At 39.2% G+C, this 26,476-nt stretch overlaps 1 protein-coding gene across 1 annotated transcript in view; it reads left to right on the top strand.

Annotated features, from left to right (window-relative positions):
* LOC107554146 (receptor-type tyrosine-protein phosphatase kappa-like) overlaps positions 1-26,476 on the top strand; it is a 170,263-nt gene that overhangs the window by 135,064 nt on the left and 8,723 nt on the right. Inside the window, exons 9-11 of the mRNA XM_016236573.1 lie at positions 17,128-17,427; positions 23,594-23,699; positions 26,012-26,285. Of these exons, the coding sequence (XP_016092059.1) occupies positions 17,128-17,427; positions 23,594-23,699; positions 26,012-26,285 (680 nt within the window). The remainder of the gene's footprint in view (positions 1-17,127; positions 17,428-23,593; positions 23,700-26,011; positions 26,286-26,476) is intronic.

Here is a 26,476-nt window from a genome sequence, read left to right on the forward strand (position 1 = left end):
TGCAAAAAACAAAAAAAGTAAACCGTGAAATATTATACCCAAACATTCTTCATATAGTGGATTACCAGTAAATGTGGGACCAAAAATTATTCAGACACTTTAACCTGACCATGTTTTGCTTAAGAGTTTTTTTCTTTAAAGGGGTCATATGATGCTTTTTTTAAAGATCATTATTTTGTGTATTTGGTGTAACAGAATATGTTGACATGCTTTAATGTTCAAAAAACACATTATTTTTCTTTCTTTTTTATTGTAGGTCCTCTATGCCCCGCCTCTCTCAAACACTTCGTTTTCAACAAAGCCCCTCCTTCCAACAAGCGCAGTCTGCTCTGATTGGCCAGCTGACCCAGTGCATTGTGATTGGCCGAACACCACAAGCACTCGTCGGAAATATAACGCCCCTTACCATAATCGCCAGCTTCATCTTTCAAAATAAATGTAAAGACAGAGCCCGAAAGGGGAACAGAGTCGCATGACAGACACAGAGATGAAGCTGGTATGTGTGCAGTACACAAGCCACGGTTAAGATAGCTGACTCCACTGTGACCCCCTCTCCCTCTCTCCCTCTCTCTCTCTCTCTCTCTCTCTCTCTCTCTCTCTGTCTCTCTGTCTCTCTCTCTGTCTCTCTCTCTGCGGAAGGCCAAATAAAGTGCTTTTGCTTTCGCCTAGAAACACACAGCGTCTCCCTGACATGCTGCTTCAACACTAACTGCGGTTACTGAAACCACGCCTTCTTTCTTTGCGTACACATTTGGGCTGCATTATGCTAATATTTCCACATAGTGAGGTAGATATGTGGGGGCGTGTTAGAATGAGCCATTTTAGGGGGGTGTGGCAGAGTCTTAACTTTGATAAAGAATATCTCTTTGGTTTTGAGACTTTAGTCTTTGCAACTTCAGGGATCTTATCTATGCACAATCAGCTTGTAACACTCCAAAGAGAAAGGAAAACTTGAAATCGCATCATATAACCCCTTTAATTGCCAATGTGACGTTTTTACACACAGACTGAACAAAATTAATCATAGCTTGGTAATTGGTTGAGCTAAATTGGTATAATCTAATTGTGTACGTCAAGTTAACAGCTGAATAATTTTTTGGTTGATTGTAATGCTTTGCATACCTTTCTATCAAAGTTATCTGCCATTATTAAGATTAATTTGTTCTGACACAGTTTAATTCTGAGTTCTTGTCATATTTTATTACCATTTTCTAAATATAGCGAATAAAGGTGTCTGAATAAATGTTGGTTTGACTGTATATTAATGGAAAAGCTATACTATATAAAAAAAAGCTGAGCTACTGTAATGCTACTGAAAAGTGTTTTTTTTTACTATGTATTCACAGAGAAAACAGTTCTTTTAAATTGTAATAATATTTCACAATAATACTGTTTTTACTTAATATTTGATTGAATAAATGCAGCCTTAATGATCAGAAGAGACTTCTTTTAAAACAGTGTATTTATCTGAATGCGTTGACACTGCTAGCTCCAGCTCGATGCGCTGCTTTACCACGCCGCTCACTAGGTTCTGCAGCACAGCTATTGAGTTTATATGGTAATGTGGTCTATAATGTAACAATAACGGCAGAAACACAAGTGCTTGTGCTCGCCAGCGCTCTCAGACACACAAACACACCATTTCTGGTGACTCCATTCAAAGTGCTGCTGAAAATTAATCAAGCAATATGCAAACAGTGGCCAGATGAGACCGCGTGGAGATGGGCAATACATTATGTAATGAATTTATCATTCTCTGTCTGAACAATATCTCCATCTGTTGCCCCGTGTTTCACTTCCCTCTGATTGTAATAGAGCTCTCTGGAGAGGTTGTGTGACACTCGTGTGTGTGTGTGCGTGCGTGCGCATCGGGAAAAGTGCTTTCAATTGCACCCGACTCAGAAGCTAAAAGCGATGCAGGAAGTAATGCACATGTTCTTCTGAACAATATCTCCATCTGTTGCCCCGTGTTTCACTTCCCTCTGATTGTAATAGAGCTCTCTGGAGAGGTTGTGTGACACTCGTGTGTGTGTGTGTGTGTGCGTGCGTGCGCATCGGGAAAAGTGCTTTCAATTGCACCCGACTCAGAAGCTAAAAGCGATGCAGGAAGTAATGCACATGTTCAGAGAGAGGTATGGAAGGCGCTACACGAGGCGCTTAATTGAAAATTTTGATGTGGTGTTGATCGTTAAGGGGGGCTGCGAGATTGCCCCATTGCTTTATGGGTAATTGATATGATACTGCTGTGACACGCTCACTGTTTCATTTTCCCCGTGGGAATAGTGTGAATTCGTTTTTTTTTCTCTTTTCTTTCTATCCGCTCCCTCGGGGAGAGACAGTGGAAGGCGACACGCTCGTTTTTTTATGATTATCTTTTCTCCCCCTCCCTCGCTCTCTCATGTCCGCCGCGACTGAAGAAGTGATTTATTAGCGCTTGTCAGAGGAGGATAAAAGGTGAAACATAATCAAGTGTGGGATGCACTGAGGCCTGCGTGAGTGTATGTGTGTGTGTGTGTGAGAGTGTGTATGTGTGTGTGTGTGAGTGTTTTATTAGCGTTTGTCAGAGGAGGATAAAAGGTGAAACATAATCAAGTGTGGGATGCACTGAGGCCTGCGTGTGTGTGTGTGTGTGTGTGTGTGTGTGTGTGTGTGTGAGAGTGTGTGTGAGTGTGTGTGTGTGAGTGTGTGTGTGTGTGCGTGTGTGTGTGAGGGATTGAATACTTAATGATTGTGTGGTTGTAATGCTTAAATCAACAGCGCTGAGTGAACTGAAACAAACTGGGCCGTCGTGATCAGTCTGACACGGTAATCTAGGTAAATCAGTCACCAGGATTAATGAACGTTCATTCATAACATTTAGTTTCGAGTTGAAGTGTGGATGTTTAGAGATGATGAAATACTTCCCAGCTCAATGTGTAGAAACACCTGTAAGAAAGACATTTACAGGTTGACCATTGGACCGTTGACTGACCAATGGAAGACAAGCATTCTTGAAAACATTATTTTTGCGTGTGAGGGTGCAGAAGCGACAGGCTCCATCTGTAATCAAATCAAAGGCATAAACATTCCACCCATATAAACCTACTTTTTCTACTGACAATATAAAAATCAATATGAAATTCCAACACACTCATTTAGAATGACAACAAAGTATAATTTTTGCCAAGTTGCAATGAAATATATCTGGAAAAAGACCTAGAACTGGAGTGCATGCTGGTCATTCTGGCAGCTTCTTCAGGCATTCTGGCAGTTGCATTCACAACTCATTAAACTTCTGCCCACACGGCCTCAAGAGTCGTTTGAGAGTTAAAGTTGTTCAGTTTGATCAAAAAGTATTATGAAAGCAACTCCTTTTTTTCCTTTAAAATGTACCACTATATCAAGCATAAAACACCACAGAGTCGATTTTAATTCCATTTTGAATCGCACTCTCAGACAAAAAGGTCCAGAAGCTGGGGTAGTACCTTTTCAAAATCTACACTTTTGTACCTTATTTACCCTAAATGGTACGATATGGCCCCACTGATGACTGTTGTGTGGGCACTTTTCCTTAAACGTTCAGATACATTTGAATCCAGCGTTGATACTGAGTAATAAGTTCACAGACAGGTTATGTGTCAACTACCAAACAGTCCCGGTGCTGGAGGGAGAAAGCTGAAGAAGATGAGACGCAAACCTCCCATCACCTCATAATCTCACTCTTTTCCTTGTTTATGTGTCAAAACAAAGATTATGGGCTGTCCCTGGTTGCCTAGTAACACATAAGGGCACTCTGTGCTTCCTAGCGGGAGGGAGATTTGAGGCCTGACAGTAGAAAACATATGATGATGGAAAAAGCTTAAACTAATCCAGCTCTTCACACTCTAATAGCCCCGCAGACGAGAGACAGACAGATGGAGGGAAGCCGCAGAGACTCTCGCAGTGAAACGATATGCAGGAGCAAGTGGGGCTTTATTAGGATTTTAAAGTCTCCTGTTCACCCCTCCTGAAGTGAAAATGTTCCTCTTTCATACTTCAGAGGACTTCAGACCAGAAACTTTCATGTCGTTCAGCAGGATGTCCGTGCTGCTCTTTTCCGTAATGACAGCATGTCTGCTGAATGTGACTGTCAGGCTTACAAAACGATTCGAAAATCGATAGTCCAAATGACGTACAGTGGTGTGAAAAAGTTTTTGCCCCCTTCCTGTTTTTTTTTAGTTGTTTGCATATTTGTCACACTTGAATGATTCAGATCATCAAACAAATTTTAATATCACACAAAGATAACCCGAGTAAATACAAAATGCAGTTTTTAAATGATGATTTCATAAGGGAAAAAAGCTGTCCAAACCTGCCTGGCACTACGTGAAAAAGTAATTGCCCCCTCAATCTAATAACTGGTTGTGCCACGCTTTGCAGCAACAACTGCAATCAAGTGTTTGTGATAACTGGCAATGAGTCTTTCACATCGCTGATTTCTGATAAAGAGCAGAATTCATGGTTCAGTCGTCCAGGTCCTGAAGCTGCAAAGCAGCACCAGATCATCACACTACCTCCAGCATGTTTAACTGTTGGTATGATGTTCTTTTTATGAAATGCTGTGTTGGTTTTACGCCAGATGTAACGGGACACACACCTTCCAAAAAGTTCAACTTTTGTCTCACCAGTCCACAGAATATTTGCCCAAAAGTCTTGGGGATAATCAAGATATTTTTTGGCGAATGAGAGACGAGCCTTTGTGTTCTTTTTGGTCAGCAGTGGCTTTTGCCTTGGAACTCTCCCATGGATGCCGTTTTTGCCCAGTCTCTTTCTTATTGTTGAATCATGAACACTGAGCTTAATTGAGGCAAGTGAGGCGTGCAGTTCTTTAGATGTTGTTCTGGGTTCTTTTATGACCTCTTGGATGAGTCGTCGTTGTGCTCTTGGAGTAATTTTGGTCAGCCGGCAACTCCTGGGAAGGTTCACCATTGTTCCAAATTTTCTCAATTTAGTTTTCAACAACAATAACCAGCTCATGACGAGTGCTAATTCCCACTGGTCAGAGTTTACAGTCCAAACACGAGCCGTGTCTATCGATCTACCTTAAACAACGGCTGTTTAGAGGCCAAATTGCAGATTATAATAAAGAGCTGATAGTGTCATATTTTAAGGAGTGCACACTGACTGATAGGTGTGCGCCTCTGCTCTGTGTGTGTGTGTGTGTGTGTGTGCGTGTGTGTGTGTGTGTGTGTGTGTGTGTGTGTGTGTGTGTGTTTGTTTCTTAGCTCATGTACGCACCATTAGCAGACAGCTGCATTGATTGTCTTGAAATTTATGAAGCCTGGCCCATTACAGACCTCTCTCTCTCTGCCGTTTTCTATTTCCTCCTGCCCACAGGGAGTCTCACTTGTTGTGTAAAAGCATAATTAAAGCTAACCAGAATTGGATCTTTAGCCGTGATTACACTATGCTGGACATGTGAGCCTCCCTGAGTAATGGAATTATGGGAAGTATGTGGGCAGACGGTCTTTGTGTTGAACAAATATGTTAGAGGAAACACGTCGATGAAACAAATAAGGAGGGATCAAATAGGCCATCGAACGAGCGTTTTGAATGGCTCTGCTTGAGAAAAACCGTCCGTCTCTCGTCTTCCCTCTCCAGCGGGAGAGCTATTCAATATCGGCTCAAAGATCCGCCGGTGCGATAAACAGCCCTTCAGAATTACATTCACATTCCCTGACCCTCCAATTTATAGCAATTAAATGAAATGCCTCATATTACTCTGGCCTCCCTCTCTTCCCTTTGCTCTTTCATTGCTCCATTATGTGGAGTCGAGGATAAATTGCCTTTGTGATCAAGTGTCGCCCCTGTAAAGCTCTCATTTGTACACAGGCGCTCTCGCTCATCGCCGCTCGTTTAGTCTGAAGTAGTGGCAGGACGTGTTTGGTGGGTTAAAGCCATCTTCAGATGCTGCTGAAGGAAGTGAAGTGTCAGCCGGCGAGGAGCTGAATGCTGAATGACTGCAGGATCACACCTGCTTTCTACTTCTTCTTGTTTTTAGGAACAAACACAATAGAGAGAGAGCAGACGTGATATTATTTGTGAGGAAGCGGAAAGGGTCTTTAGAGCAAACATCAGCTGGAGAATACAGTGATCTTTGATTATTGAGCTGCTGAGTGATGCCAAACGACTGAATTATGAACAATATTCTGAGCAATAAACAATATGATTTGGAGTTTTTGTTTCAGATCATGATTGCTCTTATTACCAACAGTGTTGTTTTAATATCATTGAGATTAAAGCTTCAAACAGTGTCTTTACTATCACTTGTCAATTTATTGCATCCTTGCTGAAAAAAAAAAATATTTTTTTTTTAAATACTGACCCCAAATCTTTGAATGGTAGTGTATACTGTTACAAAAGATTTCTATTTTGAATAAAAGGTACTATTACTCATACTTAAAGTTACATATTTAAACAGCCTTAACAGAAACATCACTGTTTGTGAATGAAATTATGATTAATATTATGTGACATACTAAGTGATCAGATGCACTATCGTCACCTTGTGGATGTTAAAATCCCAACAGCCTAGCGTTATGGCGGTGAGATGAATGTAGATGAACACCACTCTCACTTTCTTCAGAAAATGTGTCTTCTGACTTTCATTTTGGACACAGCTCAGCTTAAAGCAGCACAGAAGAGACGTCTGAACTCGTCTCCACTCCACGTTGGGAATCATTTTCCTCCCATACAGACTAATTCAAAAAGAGCCGATATGTTTTCACCTGCGTGAAGTGGCAGAACAACAGCAAATCGATGAGTCTATTCATCAGGTAGCTGTGCCATTGAGAAGTCATTGTGAATGAGATTACCATTGATCTGTGCTGCCGGACTGACCCGCCTTACAACCACAGCTTCTATGTAAATCTGTGTGTGTGTGTGTGTGTGTGTCCACAGACACTGATGCATTGTGAAATGACACAAAGCACTGCCTCATGGGAAACAATAGCGCTTGCTAATGAAATCAATTGCTTTGCTCCTTGCTGTCTTGAAATGTCACTCTGCGTTGGGTTTGTTGGTTGGAGGTAAGAGTTTTTGTAGTGTGCACTAGGTAGAGAAGATCTCTGGTAAACTCTGGAGTTTGCAGGCTGAATTGAATGTGGAAAAGACTGACCACCGCTGCATAAATCAAAGAAATATACTTTCTATTGCATTGTCTTCACAACAAACATACAGCGTGAGCAGTAAAACAACGGTATTCATTTTATCTACAGCAGGACAGATAATATATGCTCTGATTTATTGTGTTCCAGCCCACAGCCTTCATTTATGCGTGGCATTCAGCACTATACTTTACAAACAGACTGTATGTTTCTAGACGGACGAAAGATCAAATATTAGACATTTGTTACAAATATTGGAATTTCTGAATCGCTTCCAAACAGGACCTAAAATGAACACTCGCAAAGCATCAACACTTTTCATCAAGCATCAAACTATTCTTTTTTTTATTATTATTTTAACAATACTTGGCGACACAATATGGTTTAGCCCGATTATCAAATGGCACAGACTATGTTGTAATCATATAAATACTGTATGTAATTTTTTACATACAGTATTTAAATAGGCGATTTCCACCTAAATAAAGCTCTGTGGTTAATTTTGAAACAAAAAAGCAACCCTAAATATTAGTATTGTAATTGTACTGTCGTTATATGAAATACTACTACTACAAATTTTACAGTTAAGTAGTAGTAGTATAGTGATATTTATTTAATTGTATTTTTTTATAATTTGGTTAAATAATAATAATAATAGACTTTAATAATAATAATTAAAATTGCATTTCCCCATTTTTTTTATGAAATTATGTATATACAGTTTCATAACTGGTTTTTCGAGTCATGAAAATGTTGTAGGCCCTGTTTCCAAATCTCCATTGAATAATGATCAATTTATTACTAAATTGAAGGCTACAAAAACTAAAAAAAATTGGAAAAGGTACCAGTCATTTTCTTTTTTTTTACCCTAAAACACAATACAATGCGTGATTCAAAATGCAGAGAAAACACCTTTGAAAAATCAATTCGGAAAATTCCTTCATATCAACACAGGAAGTGTGTGTTTTGAGAGACCGTCCAAAAGCGCCGCTACTTCCTGCGAAGTGCAGAGATCCCGGCTGACGGACGCAGGCTTTGTGAGGTGTGGACGCATCTGAGGGAAGTGTGTTCGGATTTGATCATGGAGTGGCTGATCAATAAAGCTTTATTACAGAGGAGTAATGCTTTAATCTAGCAACTTAATGCAGCTCTCCACTCGTATTGATCCCGGCTCAGAGAGACAGGAAGAGGGAGGCTGGTAATTGTTGGCAGGAAAAATGTTATCTGTGTGTGCGAGAGTGTGTGTGGTTCTGGGTTTGATGGGCCGTGCCAAATCAGAGCAATTCATTGCTGTTCACCACTACGTTTTATGGCTTGCTTGACATTTAAACTGATGGAGGATGTCAGGGATCTATCAGCCTTCAGCTCGCCACTTAAATTCACGCTTTTTCCAGCCAGGCTGAATTGATCACGGGTCGCGGGTGTGAATTGGATGCATATAAATTTCCTCTCTCGTGGGTTTTACTCGACAGTGAGTGACATCTCCTTATCGCCACGGCGACAGGCGCGTTGTCCCGCCCCCCTCCTGTTTAAAAGATCCACAATCGTACGATCGCCAGCCGCGAGATGCTTTCTTCTCCTCCGTTTTGAAGGTTTTTAGAGTGTGAATGTGCCGCAGAGCACTGACTGGCTGTTGTGTACACATAACAAGAAGAGAAACGTGGGTAATTTAGTAATTGACATCAGTGTTGGGTGTAATGCATTGCTAAGTAAGTAATTGCCGTAATTGAATTACTTTTCCCTTGAAAAATAAAGTAAGGAATTACTCTTTTTGTAATTTAATTACAGTTACAGTACTTCTGTAATGTAATTTCATTAAGGAATTGCATTAAGTACTATATAGACTATAGACAATTCTTTATAAAATAATACATTTACATTTAGTCATTTAGCAGATGCTTTTATCCAAAGTGACTTACAAATGAGGACAATTCATTTAAGCAATCAAAATCAACAAGAGAGCAAAGAAATGCAAGTGCTATAATAAGTATCAGTTAGCTTAACGCAGTACACGTAGCAAGTTTTTTTGTTTGTTTGTTTGTTTGTTTTTTTATTATATAATAAATAAAAAGAAAACAGATGGAATAGAAAAAGAATAGAGCAAGCTAGTGTTAGAGGCCTTTTTTTTGCTTTAGTTAATTGTATAATAAATAAAAAGAAAACAAGTAGATAGAATACAAAAAGATTAGAGAAGCTAGTTTTTTTTTTTTAAAGAAAACAAGCAGTTAGTAAATGAATAGAGTGCAAGCCTAAAAGGGGCAAATATTTTTTAAAGAATAGATTGAGAATAGAGAGTGCTAGAGTTAGAGGGTCAGATAAAGATGGAAGAGATGTGTTTTTAGCCGATTCTTGAAGATGGTTAAGGACTCAGCTGCTGGGATTGAGTTGGGCAGGTTGTTCCACCAGGAGGGAACAGTTAATGTAAAAGTCTGTGAAAGTGATTTCGTGCCTCTTTGAGATGGCACAATAAAGCGACGTTCACTTGCAGAACGCAAGCCTCTGGAGGCACATAGCTCTGAAGTAATGAATTTAGGTAAAGGGGTGCAGAGCCAGTGGTGGTTTTGTAGGCAAACAGGAACGCCAGTGCAAATTGATGAACAGAGGTGTGACGTGCATTTTTTTTGGCTCATTAAAAATTTGTCTTGCTGCCTCGTTCTGGATTAATTGTAACGGTTTGATAAAACTGGCTGGAAGATTTGCCAAGAGAGCATTGCAATAGTTCAGCCTGGACAGAACAAGAGCTTGAACAAGGAGTTGTGAAGCATGTTCCGAAAGAAAGGGCCTGATCTTCCTAATGTTGTATAAAGCAAATCTGCAGGACCGGGCAGTTTTAGCAATGTGGCCTGAGAAAGTCAGCTGATCATCAATCATAACTCCAAGGTTTCTGGCTGTTTTTGAAGGAGTTATGGTTGATGTGCCTAACTGGATGGTGAAATTGTGATGAAACGATGGGTTTGATGGAACCACAAGCAGTTCTGTCTTGGCAAGGTTGAGTTGAAGGTGATGGTCCTTCATCCAGCAAGAAATGTCTGTTAGGCGAGCTGAGATGCGAGCAGCTATCATCAAATCATCAGGCTGGAATGAGAGGTAGAGTTGAGTGCCATCAGCATAGCAGTGATATGAAAAGCCATGTTTCTGAATGACAGAACCTAGTGATGCCATGTAAACAGAGAAGAGAAGTGGTCCAAGAACTGAGCCCTGAGGCACCCCAGTAGCTAGATGTTGTGACTTGGACACCTCACCTCTCCAAGATACCTTGAAGGACCTATCTGAGAGGTAAGACTCAAACCACTGGAGTGCGGTTCCTGAGATGCCCTTTGCCAATAGGGTTGACTGGAGGATCTGGTGGTGTGAAAACCGTGTCAAAAGCAGACAGATCCAGCAAGATAAGTATTGAAGAGTTGGAATCCGCTCTTGCCAGTCTTAGGGCTTCAACAACTGAGAGCAAGGCTGTCTCGATTGAATGTCCACTTCTGAAACCAGACTAGTTGCTATCGAGGAGGTTGTTCTGTGTGAGAAAGGCAGAGACTTGGTTGAACACAGCTCGTTCAAGTGTTTTTGCAATGAAAGGAAGAAGGGAAACCGGTCTGTAGTTCTCTAAAAGAGATGGGTAATAGAGGATTTAACATCAAAATGTAACATCTAATATTAAAATGTTTGTTTAATGTAATGTAATATTTATTTGAAAGAATTAAGTGTGCAGTTTCATGTCTGTCCTTGTATTGTTCAGCTGGTTGAGGTTGACATGGGATATAGACAGTAATTAATAATTAGTAATGCAATACTTCTGGAAGTCGTGGCCTAATGGTTAGAGAGTCGGACTCATAACTCGTACCGGCAGGAATTGTAGGTGGGGGGAGTGAATGTACAGCGCTCTCTCCCACCTTCAATACCACGACTGAGGTGCCCTTGAGCAAGGCACCGAACCCCCGACTGTTCCCCGGGCACCGCAGCATAAATGGCTGCCCACTGCTCCGGGTGTGTGTTCACGGTGTGTGTGTGCACTTTGGATGGGTTAAATGCAGAGCACTAATTCCAAGTATGGGTCACCATACTTGGCCACATGTCACTTCACTTCACATCACTTCTTAGAGAGAGTATTTAGTACAGTACTCTAATTACACTGTTGAAGATGTAATCAGTAGCTAGTAATTAATTACTTTTTAAAATAACTTACCCAACACTAAAATAGTCAATAGAGTCAATTATTAACAGCTGCAATGAGAACTACAGTACATTAAATGGCCGAATAATTGTTTGTTATGTCAGACAATCTGATCTTTTCCAAATAAAAGTAAAAATAATCAAATGAGATAAAGCATCTTTCATTTTTCAGCATTTTACTTAAAAATGTAAATATAAAAAGTAGACATTACCACAAGATTCCTTTTATATCTAAAACACTGTGGGGTGGAATTTACTGCAGAAATAATGATAGCAAATCCATGAAATAAACTGGCTCTTAGCGTGACATCAGACTGGGCTCGTGCCGCCCGCTGCAGCCTCTGATTCTGTATGTACAGTGTACGGCTGCTGTAATCCTGATGAAAAAATCTAATTTAATAGAATAAACATCAGGATTGGTGCTTGTGCGAGCAGCCGATCGATTGGAGAGTGTTTGTCTTCATCTAATACAATCGCAGCTGTAGTAACATACATTTAATCATCAGAAAAGAGCAGCAAGGAGAAAAAAACAAACATCAGAATTAGCAGAAGATTGGAGAATAATGAGTGTGTTTTAATGAGCGCTGTTTGGAAACTGTGTGTGTGATTGCATTCTCTGTGTTTTGTATTCTAAGTGTCTGTGATTCAGCAGAGAAGGATGCGATACGTTTCAGACGAGCCGTACAAACCCTCCCTGCGATGACTGACACTTACATAATGACTTGTTTTGAGCGGAATCGGCCCTAGAGACGCGTCTTTAGCTTTATTACATTTCTGGATCCTCCTTTCTGTGTTTTCATCTATTATTTGTGAATAAGCGTGTTGGCTGAGAGGGCGGTGAGCGGCGTGGAGAGAATGAGAGGACGAGGGCTGTTATTAGATGTGTGAGGGAGAAAGGAGAGGTCAACAGGTGTCTCCCGCCGCTCTCTTCCTCTATTGCGTCTGACCTCCGCTCAGTGGCGGTGGCAATGAGGGGCCGGCGTAAGTAAGTCCTGACAAATGTTTTGTCATCCTGCAGGGTCACCGGTGGCACAGCTCCAAATGAAAACTGTTCTGTCTGGCTGCCTGTCTCCTTCTCACATTCAGAAGCCTGACATAAAACACAATCCAATTAATTTCCAGACTTTTTAGCGTGTGAGTAACAGAAGCTGTTGGACTGTCTGAGATCATTCGCTTTTTGCTAAGTTCATCACACCTACAGCCATCAAAGCTTAGTAACAAATCAGACCTCTTCAACAATACATTTCAAGACAATTCTTTCAACTGACCTCGCGACAGCACAGCTGCACTTTTTCAAGGGTGGGTTCTCTGTTTATGTCCTTTAAGTGAAATGATGCCACGTTCTTTCACTGATGAACCTGTTGATTTTGGAATAAATTACTGGTAACACTTTAGTTTAGTGGCCAATTCTCACTTTTAGCTAGTTGCTTATTAGCATGCATGTTATTAGCATATTGGCTGTTTATCAAGCACATATTAATGCCTTATTCTGCATGACCATATTTTAGATCTCTTAATCCACCCAATATACCTAAACTTAACAACTACCTTACTATTAATAAGCAGCAAATTAAGCGTTTCTTGATGCAAAAGTCATAGTCAATCATTTGAGTAATCAGATGTGGTCCCCAAACTAAAGTGTGAACATGTTACTTCAAATGCAGTTTATAATTGTGCTCAAAACAGAAAGCTCAAGCTTTTGCATCAGGTGTGTGTGTGTCCCAATTACATATCACATAAAAACACCTTTTGTTTGACATGGCTTCTCAACGCAGTGATTTGATGAGCTGTTGTTGAGAATATCAAATGAAAGGAAGTTGAAGCTTTGAAAGCTCGTCTTGGGACTCCTGTGTTTGTTTGGTTTTTAAATGTAGAAACACATCTACACTACACATTGACACTAAGTCTGCCTAATGATGCAGGTCTTCCTCAAGCTGACAGTCCACCAGCTATAATAACAGAACAGAAACCGCTTTTGCGTACTTTCTGTTATCAGGCCAAAGTCTTGTTTTCTTTGCTTTCCTGAAGATTCATGACAATCATGAGTCAGAGAGAAAATGTCACCCAAAGGGATGATGGAAAAGGCTTTGTTATTAATAAGCTCAGAGCAAACAGCCAATCACTGTTCTGTGTTAACAAGCTCCTCATCTGTATTCAGAGCGTCTCCTTTTAATTAGACTACATGCACAGATCCTCCTGAGCTAGCGTGTGTGTGTGTGTGTGTGTGTGTGTGTGTGTGTTTGTGCGCGTGCGTGCGTGAGAGCGAGCGGGCGGGCGTGCATGTGTGTGTGTGTCTGTGTGTGTGTGTGTGTGTGTGTGTGTGTAACTCTCCACCACCCAGGCTGCACTACATGTACTAAGAGTGTGTACTTCCTTTCTCCGTTTCATTTAGTCTTCTGCCCTCAGCGTGGCTCAGTTCACATGCCACCCGCTGATCTGGCTTTCTGCTTCTGTTCTTCCCCAGAGTTTTCTCTTCTTGCATCATGTTCTCTCACCTGCCACTGGCTTTCATTTGATGCCCTACTTACATTGTTTTTCATGTTTACAATGCTTTCTAGAACAGTTGACTGTGATTGGTCAAAAATGGCATTCATGTGTGTATAATTACTGGTAAAGAAGACCATTTCCGCTCATTTCTGCATCTGTTGTATCTCTACACACTGTTTTTTCCTTGTATAATATATACTCATATATAATTGTATACAGTTTTATGAAATAATTAAATGCATATCTTAATATTAATAATAATGTAATATTTTAATATAAAATGTACACTTATATCAGTATTTGATGTTATGTAGTAGTCATGTAGCAAGTACTAAGGCATTATTGACATAACAGTATGACTTTCTGTAAAGCTGCTTTGAAACTATGTCTACTGTGAAAAGTGCTATGTGAATAAATACAAATACAAAGTAGAAAGCATACTCTACACAAACATGTGGATGCAAACACTTCTAGCAAGAGAATGAGTTCAGTTGTTACGTTCAGATTTTTTTTTTTCCCTGATGCAATGTAATGCAAAACACAAAATATGCATTATAATCTCAGAGTTGCCATGAGGGGCACAGTAGCAGACATTTGTGTAAACCGTCTTCTTCTATGCTCAGTTTTCTGTTATCTGATTAATAGCACATCTGGTTTAATGCATAAGACATGTGAAGCAAACTATAAAAAATAGTTACTGTGACAGAAAAGCTTCAGTGGGCTCGTGTGTGTGTGCTTCCATGTGTAGCAACAGCTCAATACTAGATTGAGTGTTTTGACATCTGGTCTCTGCCCTCACACACCTCAGCTCGGTCCTGCCTGACTCTCAGGTCAAAGAGAGGCTGGACTTTATTGAGAGGTTTGCTGATTTATGACTGTACACGAAGGTTTCGGTTTAGTTAGTGTTAAGGTTAAGTCAAAGATTAATGTTAGGGTCAAAGCGTACTAGACATTCAGTCATAACACCATAATGTAGTCATCTCATAACCAACCACCAATGCAGAAAACACTCTGCTTTTCATCCCAGAGAGAAGACGGCCGCATGCATTCACCGCTACATATATGTGATGCATGATGCATTGTGTGTGTTTAATGACACTGATGAAGTGTTTGGCACAGGTGAATTACTCCGTTACAGTAATTACAAGCCATCACTTTTGCATTATGGGGAGGCATTATAAGAAACCTCTCTCTCACTGATGCATTGGTTAGTTTAGAGATGCTTCAAATGTGTGTGTGTGTGTGTGTGTGAGTGAATGAAGGAGCCTTTATCTGGTCCACAGGTGCCTCATTTGCTTTCACAACACTTCCCGTCTCTCTCTCGCACCACTCGTACCAGTTCACTCTCGCTTTTCACTTCAGCCATTTTAAATGTAAACATCAGAAAGAGAAATTTTTCAACCGAAAGCCGTTGTTGCTATGAAGTTGCTATGAAACTGAAATAGCGTCCGATCTTCTCTGTATTGTGACGTGCATCTGAGTAAAAAGGATGCATTGGTTGTTGACTGGATGCAGGCAGATCTGAATAAGAAGTAAGAAATGGTTGGCGTTTAAGAGTAACTAAATGATTGGAGAAAACCTGCAAACATACCCTAGTAAAAAAATAAGGCAGCGGCTATTTGCACTAAGTTAAAATAGCATATTTTCTAAATAGATGCTATTTACACTAAGTGCAAATATTGATGGATTCTATTTACACTGTTAAAATAGCAGGATTTTCTGCTTTATATATTACTTATTGCAAACAGTGGCAATTATCAGCACCTCAGTACTGTAGTAAATTATAAAACAGTATGCAATAATAAAGTATTGAGTGTAAATTATCATTTTAATTCAAATTATTAAATGGATGCCACCTTATTGGGACAATAAAGCCCTCCCTACACCTACCCGATACTTTATTTTCAACGTTTCAATTATTTCTTTAATTTTTTTTTTAAATAAGTGCCTTGCCAATGTGATATGGGATTTGAAAAGGGAGAAAAAAGTTCGGCAAAAGGCGGATTCGAACTCGATCACGACAAAAAAAAAAAATGACAGTACGCAATTTACCATTTATGCCACTGGAGCTGATGTTTGACAGTCAGTTTTTGTAGCATTGAGTGTAAATAGACACTCCGAAAAAATAAATATACTAAAATGTATTTGAAATACATTTATTTCATGCTAAGCATACTATAGGTACATTTACATATTTATGTACTTAATAAAATTATCCTGCAATTGTACTTTTAGTCTGCTAAACTGGTCTACTTAAAGTCTGCTAAATTAAAACTACTAATTTTATGTTTAATGCACTTTAATTGTGGGGAAGTAGTGCTGAAGTCCATCTAAAGATATACTGAAGTATATTTGATTGTGCTGAAGTGGAACTATGCTTCAGGTGCACTTTAAATATCTTGCATTTAAAGACCGATATTATTCAAAGATCATACAATCTTCATCAATAGTGACATTAAAACACATTTAGGCTTAATATTAATAAATGTGTGTTGTGCACAATGTAGTGCTCCAAATAAAGTTAAATTATAATTTTTATATCAGTAAGTCTTGAGCGATACGTCAGTAAATATGTTAATAGATTTGAACTATACTTAGTATGAAATAAATGTATTTTAAATATAGTACTTTTTTTTACTAGGGTAAGCAGAGAGAAGGTGCTTCACAGGAAGATTTAGACATGACATTTTGATCTAAGACTTCAAAAATGAAAGCGTGAAAACATGAGCATGAATGACTCGTTTACATAATCTTTAACATGCACTTAGATCGTTTTGATAGTTTGGGTGGCAATAAAACTTGCTGGCCTGCATAAAATGTCATGGAATGTCCACAACTGACATTCATATTTCTGAGATGCCAAAAAAAAGCATAAAAGTCATAACAAAAAGTGGAGTGAGATGAGCTAATATTGCAAGCAATTGTGGAACAAATCAAAATAAATGAATGTGTCTGTCACATCATCATGCGTTTATTTGCCTCCAGGAGGGTGACAACTTCTGAATTGCATTTTAACAATGAGTTGTATTTGTGAATCCGAAAGGTACTTGATATGTGATTGACATTCATATTTCTGAGATGCCAAAAAAAAAGCATAAAAGTCATAACAAAAAGTGGAGTGAGATGAGCTAATATTGCAAGCAATTGTGGAACAAATCAAAATAAATGAATGTGTCTGTCACATCATCATGCTTTTATTTGCCTCCAGGAGGGTGACAACTTCTGAATTGCATTTTAACAATGAGTTGTATTTGTGAATCCGAAAGGTACTTGATATGTGAACGTGTTTCAGAGTCCTGCTGAGTGTGAATCGTGTCGGCTAGTGTAACCCGTCTCTCGTCTTCTCTCTCAGAGCCCATGCGGACCCCCAAGAGTCTGAAGATCGCAGAGACGCAGGCGCGCTTCATCGCCGTGGACTGGGAGTCGCTGGGCTACAACATCACCCGCTGCCACACCTTCAACGTCACCATCTGCTATCACTACCACAAAACCAACCAGAGCAAAGCCGACTGCCTGGAGATGGACCCCAAAGCCCCCCGACACGTGGTGGGCAACCTGCCGCCTAACACCAACGTCAGCCTGAAGATGATCCTCACCAACCCGGAGGGACGCAAAGAGAGCGACGAGACCGTCATCCAGACGGAGGAGGATGGTACGAGAGTGTAGCACACACTTCCCTACCCTTTTTGACCACATCAGTATTACTTAAGAGTATCTGTAGACTATTAGATTATTATTAAAATGTAAATAATTACATTTTAGAATTCACACATTTTATAGAATGCAAATGAATGCAAGATGTTAGATATATACAGGTTCCAAATTTTTTTTTAAACGGGGTTGTTGTTCATTATGTTTTTTATTAAGGGCGAACTGGTTGTTTTTCTGAGCCGTTTCATTCTTTTGGTTTGAAAACCAAAATTACTAATCTATGAGGTAAGTGCATTAATTTAAAGATGGAAAGTACAGGCCTGCGTCATTGGTTTCTGAGCGTTATTCTTGAAATTAGCTCTGTCCAATAACTGTGCTGTGTTATGCATGAGATTGCATTACAGCGGAGAATTCAAATGTTTCAGATGCATTGTTTCATCTGTTGAACACTTGTCATTCAGAGACATATGGGTCGAGACTCGAAAGACACTGCAGGTGAAGAGGGTAAACATTTTGACTAATATCACAAATCCAATAGTCTAATAGTCACGAGTGGAATATGACTATGACTTTCATTGCACGTTCTTACAGACAGTACTTGAGACTAGGGCTGGGTATCGTTCAAAACTTTTCGATATCGATACTGATACCTTCACTTCGATACTGGTTCCTGAACGATACTTTTTTCGATACCAATTTTATGAAATCAATTTTAACAAGATTATATTATCTAAAAAAAAAAAACTTTGGTTTTATTTTTCAGCTTGTTGATGTTTATACAGACACAAAGACTCATCTCCTGAGCCACTGCACAAAGGAACAAAATGTAACCAACACAATAAATCAGTGCAAATCGTTTTAAAAAAGCTCAAATAGTCTTCAGTTTACACATCTGTTAGGCTACATTTACACTAGTGCGTGTTCATTTTAAAACGCATAGCTCAGACAGAATCATGATTTCTATGTATTTTCCACTGATTTACTGATGAGCATTAGCAGCTTCCAGCGCTGTCTGCTTGTGTTCTCTCTTCCATGATCGCTGCTCTGACTATATATCATATAATAACATATTTAATTTCAGCAACATTACATGGCCAAAACACACATTAGACGACAAACTGAATTTGCGGTGTATTACAGTACCACGAGAGCTAAAGAGAGCAGACTGCTCCGTGCGCTTTTGAATCACTCTCGCAGATGTCAAACACTGATCGATCTGCGCCGCACCTCTTCTAGTCGAACACACCAGCTAGTGCTGCAGGATTATTGGCTCACTGACGCTGATGAGATTAACCCCATAGGTATCGAAATTTGGTACCGAACGACGTGACGTTTTTCGATGGTATCGAGGCAATTCGGTCGGTGCCTAAAAAGTATCGAACTCGATACCCAGCCCTACTTGAGACTCTTGTAAACTGCATTTCGAAACTCACACCCAAGCACAGACAGTGTGAATATAGCCTACAAGGCATGTTATGGAAACAAAATAGCCCAAAATCTCAAAATGACCAGTGCATGAAAAACAATGGTTTCCATGTAGTGTCTTGCCTTACATTAAGAAGTATCTTAATTTTAATGAGTTTATTTTAAATCATTTTAAGTCACCCTAGTGGACCCCGGGTTGAGAACCACTGACCTATAATGACTTTGTACAGATTTCTTTAGTGTGTCATGTGATTGTGCTGTAATCGTGGGTCCAGGTGTGCTGACTTGCTCTTTTCCATATAGTGTTAATATGCCAAGTCCTTCTATGCAGCTGTGTAGAGCAGATGATTCTCACTGTATGATAACATGAAGAGTGTGAAGTGGCTCTGGACTCTGTTGTGGCTAGTTGAGTTTCTCGGCACGCTGTCTGTCGGTCCACAGATGATAAGTGCTCAGGCATAAGGGAGTCTGACATGAATTCATTTTGCCCTCTCTCGCTTTCCTCCGTAATACTGAAGTGAGCCATCAAGATCACTGATTGGAGGGGCAGCGAAACCAAACGTCTAGATATCGCGAAACCAGTGAGCATCCATAAATAATTCAATGTTCACGACATCCTGACGTCATTTCTGCTCCCCTGAAAGTAGCTTTTACTGTTATCCACACTGATAATTTAAGAATGCCACAGTTTGAGTATTACAATATGGGGTCAGAAGAGCATCCAGGTATAAAGGCAAATAAAAGCAACTAATGTAAACACCTTAATCATAATATTGTCGTATTCAGAATAAGGTAAATAATGAGATTAGTTACCGATGTCCTTGTAAACGTACTCATTGAGAGTCATGTATCCTTGTTGAATTTGAAAATAATAGTGTTCCTGGATCCAAATGTACAGAATCCATAATCCCACCATGAAGCTGCCCAGCCAGTGTCCATATACACAAAAAAGTATTGGGAAACACCACTTAATTATTGAATTCATGTGTTACATTAAGAATCATTGCTACAAGTGTATAAAATCAAGCAACTAGCCATACAGTCTACATTTGCACACATCTGTGAAAAACAATGGGTCTTTCTGAAGAGCTCAGTTAATTCAAGCTTAGTACTGTGATAAAATGCCACCTTTGCAGTAAATCAGTTCATGAAATTTCATACCTGATAGGTATTCTATGCTGTAAGTATTATTGGAAATTCTAAGCATTTAGCAGCAGCAACTCAGCCACAAAGTCACAGAGCGGCTCACCAAGAGCTGAGGAGCTTGGTGTGTAAAAGTCGCCCATACTCTGCTGATTCCAGATTTCCACACTGCCACTGGCATCAATATCAGCATAACAACTGTGGGTTTCCACGGCTGAGCAGCTGCATGCAAGCCTCACGTCACCAGTACAATGCCAAGCGTGGGATGGAGTGGAGTAAAGCACGCAGACACTGGACTCTGGAGCAGTGGAAACCTGTTCTGTGTTTGGCGAGTAAAGTTTGTTGGAAGAGGCATTATAATGGTATGGGGCTATTTTACAGGGGTTGGGCTAGGCCCCTTACTTCCAGTTTCTTACCAAGAGTGCTATACACTCCAAAGTCTTGCAGGAAGCCTTCCCAGAAGAGTGGAAGCTATTATAGTCTGTCTGTCTATATTAATGTCTGTGTTTAGAATGCGATGACATTAAAGTCCCTGTTGGTGCCAGGTGTCCCAATACTGTTATACCATATACTGTAGTATAGATCTCACATCTCGCCCAGAAACACACGGATCTGCTGAAGTGTTGTAAGATCAGGTGACTGACTTGAGATGGCCCATTTAAATTGTTTACATGATTACACTGACAGTTAAAGCCTCTTTGTGTAACATCTCTCTCATGGAGAAACAGATCAAGACGTGTCAAGAATGTATAAATATAACTTTTTTTATTCAGAAGATGAGATGAGTGAGGCAAATAATTCAAATAAGGCAGGAATATATTGAGCAATCGAACACGAGCGCACCTGACAGTCATAAGTGGGTTAAGATGCTGTGATTTCTTGACACATCTGGGACATGCACATCGCCTGCACAACTTTTTTTGTTTGTGAATAGTTGTAAGGAACTGGAAGCAAGCAGAATACGGCGGATTCTAAAGCACGCAGCGCCATCTGCTGTTAAACTAAGCTCAGAATCGATTCAAGAGAGAATCGCGATGCCTTCGGAAAATCTCAGAATCGATGCAGATAATTTCTCGATTCGCGATGCATCGATTTATTGTCCCAGCCCTAAAGTTTATGCGCCAAAAGCAGCGCTGTGAGATCCAGTGTGAAGCGCTTGAACTCAGCGATCGATTCAAGAGAGAATCGCGATGCCTTCGGAAAATAGTTTAAAGCCAAACAGGAGAAACACTGTGTGCAATGAACGAGACTTTTAATCTAAACATCGCCATCATTTACCATGGATTTACTGTAGTAACACTTACTGCACCATGGTATTGTGGCAGAAATGTGGGATATTCACACTGAATTTAATTACAGGAGTAATGGTATATAATTATAGTATGCATTTGTGATTAAGCTATAGCATGTGTGCATTTATACTGAATGTTTTTATACTACTGTTTTTCATACATGCTACCTAAAAACCATATAGTTATATTTCTACCATGGTATTGAGGTGCTATATGTGTGGTTTTATCTGTTTATCATGATTTAAATGTATGCTACTATGGAAGACCAATGCTTAATTTAAAAAAAACCGGTCAGAATAAATGTAACCATATAAAACTGAGGTTGCTACAATTTTTACAGGTGTTACTGATTTTGATAATGAACAAATATTTAATGCATCAAATGTGCATCTCTAAGAGACAAAAAAAGTGATATTATTATTATTAATATTATCAGGCAACCCAAACCTGTTTCTTGATTTGAAACAATATCACTCATTAGAACATGCAGAAACTAAGAAATTAAGTTTTCTATTTAGATATTTATTACAACACCGGTAATTAATGGTCTGGCAAAATTCTGGCATTAAACTTGAAAGAAATAAAGATTTGACATTTACCGTGATAATTATCGATATCGACTGATATGAAAAAAATTATCGTGATAATTTTTTTGTCCATATCGCCGAGCCCTAATCTGAAGTCGACATCTCGTATCTTTAGTCACCTGCATTATGCCAGGACAATTTCATCTGCTGTGACTGAGAGTATCTGCTGGTGTGGGAGAAGGAGACAGAAAACTGAATCTTTGCATTTGCTCGTGCTTCTTCGTGATTCTATTTGAAATTGGAATATTTTGCAACAACATCTTTTTAATGCATAAGTGCTCATTATTCTTTCCCCAAAAAAATACTGACCCTAAACTTTTGAACGATAGTTTGAGAATATTTTGTAGTGTAATCAGTATGTATTTGAATAACTTTTGACTGATTCAAGTCCGCCCTTGATGTTTCTGGTCAACTAATTAAAGTAAAAACAAATGATGTTTTTAGAAAGAAAATGAAGCCCTTGTTTGTTAGCTTGTTTTAATTTGCACCTGATTTAATCACAGGCTGCATTCAGCACAATCAGTTGAATTGGATGTTAAAGCTCCTTTCTGTGCTTTGCTAATGAGCGATGAGGAACGTAACCTCATCACTTTCTCACAGCGTACTTCACCGCTCTGAGATGTAATACAGGCATGATCAGGGGAAATATGATTTTCTAGCATTTCAGAAACCCATCACTTCAGATTTGTTGAGAGTGAGACAAGTGTAGGTGGAGATAACAAAACATGCAGGGCTGAGGAAAGCAAAAAAAAGCTTTTGAAAAAGAAGAGGAAGACAAATCGACTTCAGTATTGCTTATTCACATAGAGTGGAATTAGGTGGTTTTTTTTTTCCTGTTTCTATTTATCTATTTATTTGCTTACTTGCGTAGTTGTACTAAGATATAGTGATTGTCTGGTCCATCCAGATTGGTTAATTTCAGTATGCTGGTTCAAAAATACATAACAAGAGTGTTGTTATTTGTAAATAAAACTATCAAAAATCATCTTCATTAATTGAAATAAAGAAAAAATTTATAAAATGAAAACTTAAACTTAAAAAAAAACTTTGTTAAAAGAATGAATTAACTAAAACGTACTAAAAGTAAAAAAAACTAGAACTGAATCAAAACACATTATTAAAAATATCAAAAATAAATATTTTTAAAAACACATTAGTGCTAAGTAGACCTTAGAAAAAATTAAAAAAATGACAAAAGCACAAACCAAATTGTCTAAAACTAAGATGAAAGCTGAAAAAATAAAAATAACAGTTGATTTAATACATTAATATATGCTATAATAGGTTAAAAATCCATAACATAATTTGTCACTCATGTGCCCTAGCATCATTTTACATAAAGAAAAAATTGAATGAGCACTGCAATCAAGTTCAATTTGCTTATTTTAGTTTATGTCTGCATTGATTTTATGTTTTTTTTGTCTTGTATCCTTCTCTGTACAGCACTTTGGTTCCATTTGTGGTGTTGAAAGTGCTCTATAAATAAAGTTTGAGATGGTGTAAAAGTATGTGTTATAAGTTTCATACTGTCAAGCATATTGAGATGCTCATTGTTTTTGTGCAGACTTGTTTCGCAGAAGGCCCGCAGACTGTAGCTCAGCTACTTTAGATTGTGAATAGCTTATATCTCAACAAAGTACAGTTTCAGGGAAGCTTCCCCAACACACGATTGTATTAAGGGAAAAATGGTGACACTTTCACTCTTTCTCTGTCTGTGTAGCGCCTACTCTAGAGGAGTATGATGGGTCGGAAGCGTCCCTGAACGAGACGGCCACTACCATCACCGTCCTGCTGAAACCTGCCCAGGCTAAAGGAGCTCCTATCAGGTGTGTGTTTGTGGCTCCTCGGTCTCCTCATATCCTCCAGACGTTATTAGACTTCCTCTCGGTGTTGTAATGAGCTGCTGCTGGTGACATTACTGCTCCAATATTCACTTCCTGTGTTTCTCAGCTCATAAGCCCTCACTCTCTGTCTCTCTTTCGGTCTCTTTCAGCTGTTCGATATTCCTCTCAACACTTGCACAAAGATCCCTATTTGATCTGAGCCGTGCCTGACTCTTCCTCTTCCTCTTCCTCCTCCTCCTCCTCTCTCTGCTCTCTGTTTGACTGGTTTGAGGCTCTGGGCTTGAAAACAGTCTTTCAGTAATTCAGCTGTCGTTGTGACAGACTCATTCCTGCAGCCACACTCAGATGGAGGAGGAAGACTTATTTACTTGTTGTTTAAATTCAGTCAAGTAAGGAAAATGCAGAAAAACAGCATTGGTAACGTGAAGGGAAGCAGGGATGTGAGCCCATTAGTGCACAGTTAGAGTTTCCCCTGAGGTATCCTAATTAGAATGATTTTATGTAAAAAAAAAAAAAATACGGCTGTCAATTTAATGCGTTAATTTGGTGTGATTAATTATGTAAAAAATAATGTGTTAAAATGATTAAGGCATTTAACATATCCGCCCCATCCAGACATGTCCATCATCTTACACTGATGCAGTTGCTGATGAACATGCAGGACAACTGACTGCATGATAAAGCCTCTTAGAGTACAGTTATATGAGGCGAAAATTCAAGATATGAGGGCAAAAAAATGACCTTTTAATGGTTTTTGTCTTATATTATATAGTTTAGTGATATCAGAGTGCTGTTTTCCCAAATATCTGCACAATTGCAAATGTGATACTGATTTTTACAAGTTCAATAAACAAGTTAATATTGTGTTAAATATTAGACACAATATTGTCAGTATTGCCTGTTTTTGCCTAATTAAAGAAAATAGTTATGAACAAAGTCACAACAAAACTGTTGTGCATCTCTGATCAAAAGATACCAGTGAAGTGTTACTGAATGAATCCATGTTTTTATACAAATAGTGTGAGTCAACGATTCAACGACTCATTTATAAAGTCCGTTTGAACAAATCGGTTTCTTCTTACAGTATTCTAATTATAGTTCAAATGCATGGCATCTCTGCACAGTCTGTGTAAATACACCAAAATTCAGATGCAGCTTATGAAAACAGTCTTATGGTCACATTGCAGTATAGCGTGTGTGTGTGTGTGTGTCTGTGTGATAAATTCTGTTGAATCAAAATATTTCTTTCCAAATCTACTTTTATGTCTATTCAATGCTTTTCTCATTTAACACAATAATGACTTTACATGATCTTTTGGGGTGTCATTTCTCTTTGATTAATCTATGATTAGTTTGATTAATCAATTGGCACATCATCTATTTGACTAGAATGGAAAACATTAGTAACTTGTCAACCCTAGGAAAAATTATTTGAATATGGCGACTTAGGCCTTTCCTGAGTCAAGTTTATTGTCATTTCAGCCACATATTACTCCACTGTCAACAATGAACACTACAGAAGAGTACAGTTAGGAATCAGCAGCACACATAGAGAACAAGGCCAATGATAAGAGCGTAGCCCGTGTTCAGTAGTACTGATCACTGCAAAGCACCAGTATACTGCAAAAATTACAGTTATAAAAACATATATGTGTGGTAATGTGATGATACAGAAGGGGTAAAATGGTTAGATATTTTTAAACGGATGGTAGAGAGTAGTACTGCTCAGTCCTGCTAGAAACAGTGTGATAACTTCGAAGACAAAGCATTTCAAAATATTTCTTTCCAAATCTACTTTTATGTCTATTCAATGCTTTTCTCATTTAACACAATAATGACTTTACATGATCTTTTGGGGTGTCATTTCTCTTTGATTAATCTATGATTAGTTTGATTAATCAATTGGCACATCATCTATTTGACTAGAATGGAAAACATTAGTAACTTGTCAACCCTAGGAAAAATTATTTGAATATGGCGACTTTAGTGACCAGTGAGCACATGTACGTAGGAACCGCACAGATCAAGGAGATTTTGTCTTCCAGTTTCCATAGACAAACATCCGAATGACTTAATGTCCGAATGACAAGAGCTTAGATGGATTATGCCTGAATATCCCAGCTCATATTGCAAAATATCTTCCCAAAAGTATTATTTTGCATGAAGACAATGGTGCCATTTCGATTTTCTGTGCATGATCATGTTAGAGAGTTGAAAAGTGAGATGTTTTTTTTTTCTTGGGGTGCATGTAATTGTGTCATTAATGGCTGTCGTGTTCTGTCCGTCATCAACAGTGCCTATCAGATCGTTGTGAGGGAGATCATCCCGCACCGTGCGCGGCGGGAGGCCAGCGGCGGGGAGTGTTACCGTGAGCCGGTGTCCTATCAGAACGCCGCCAGCGCCGGGCTGCCGTATTACTTTGCAGCGGAGCTCCCACCCAGAAATCTCCCAGAACCGCTGCCATTTACCGTGGGAGACAACAAGACATACCACGGCTACTGGAACGCCCCCCTCGCGCCCCGCAAAAACTACAACATCTACTTTCAGGCAGTCAGCAGAGTGGAGAAGGTCAGCAGAAGATAAATAAACACACACATCCCTCTCAGTGACTGAGAGCGTGCGACAGGACTGACACAGAATCACAGTTTGATCTGTTCTGTCCTTGAGCTGCCATTTGTGTTGCTTCTGGCTCTTTTATTGGTGCATTGTGCATTCGTCTGCAATGCATGTGATGGTTCACACCTGTGACAAATCCTCAA

Source organism: Sinocyclocheilus grahami, unplaced genomic scaffold (assembly GCF_001515645.1).
Source record: "Sinocyclocheilus grahami isolate Dianchi unplaced genomic scaffold, SAMN03320097.WGS_v1.1 scaffold492.1, whole genome shotgun sequence".
Classification (NCBI taxonomy): domain Eukaryota; kingdom Metazoa; phylum Chordata; class Actinopteri; order Cypriniformes; family Cyprinidae; genus Sinocyclocheilus; species Sinocyclocheilus grahami.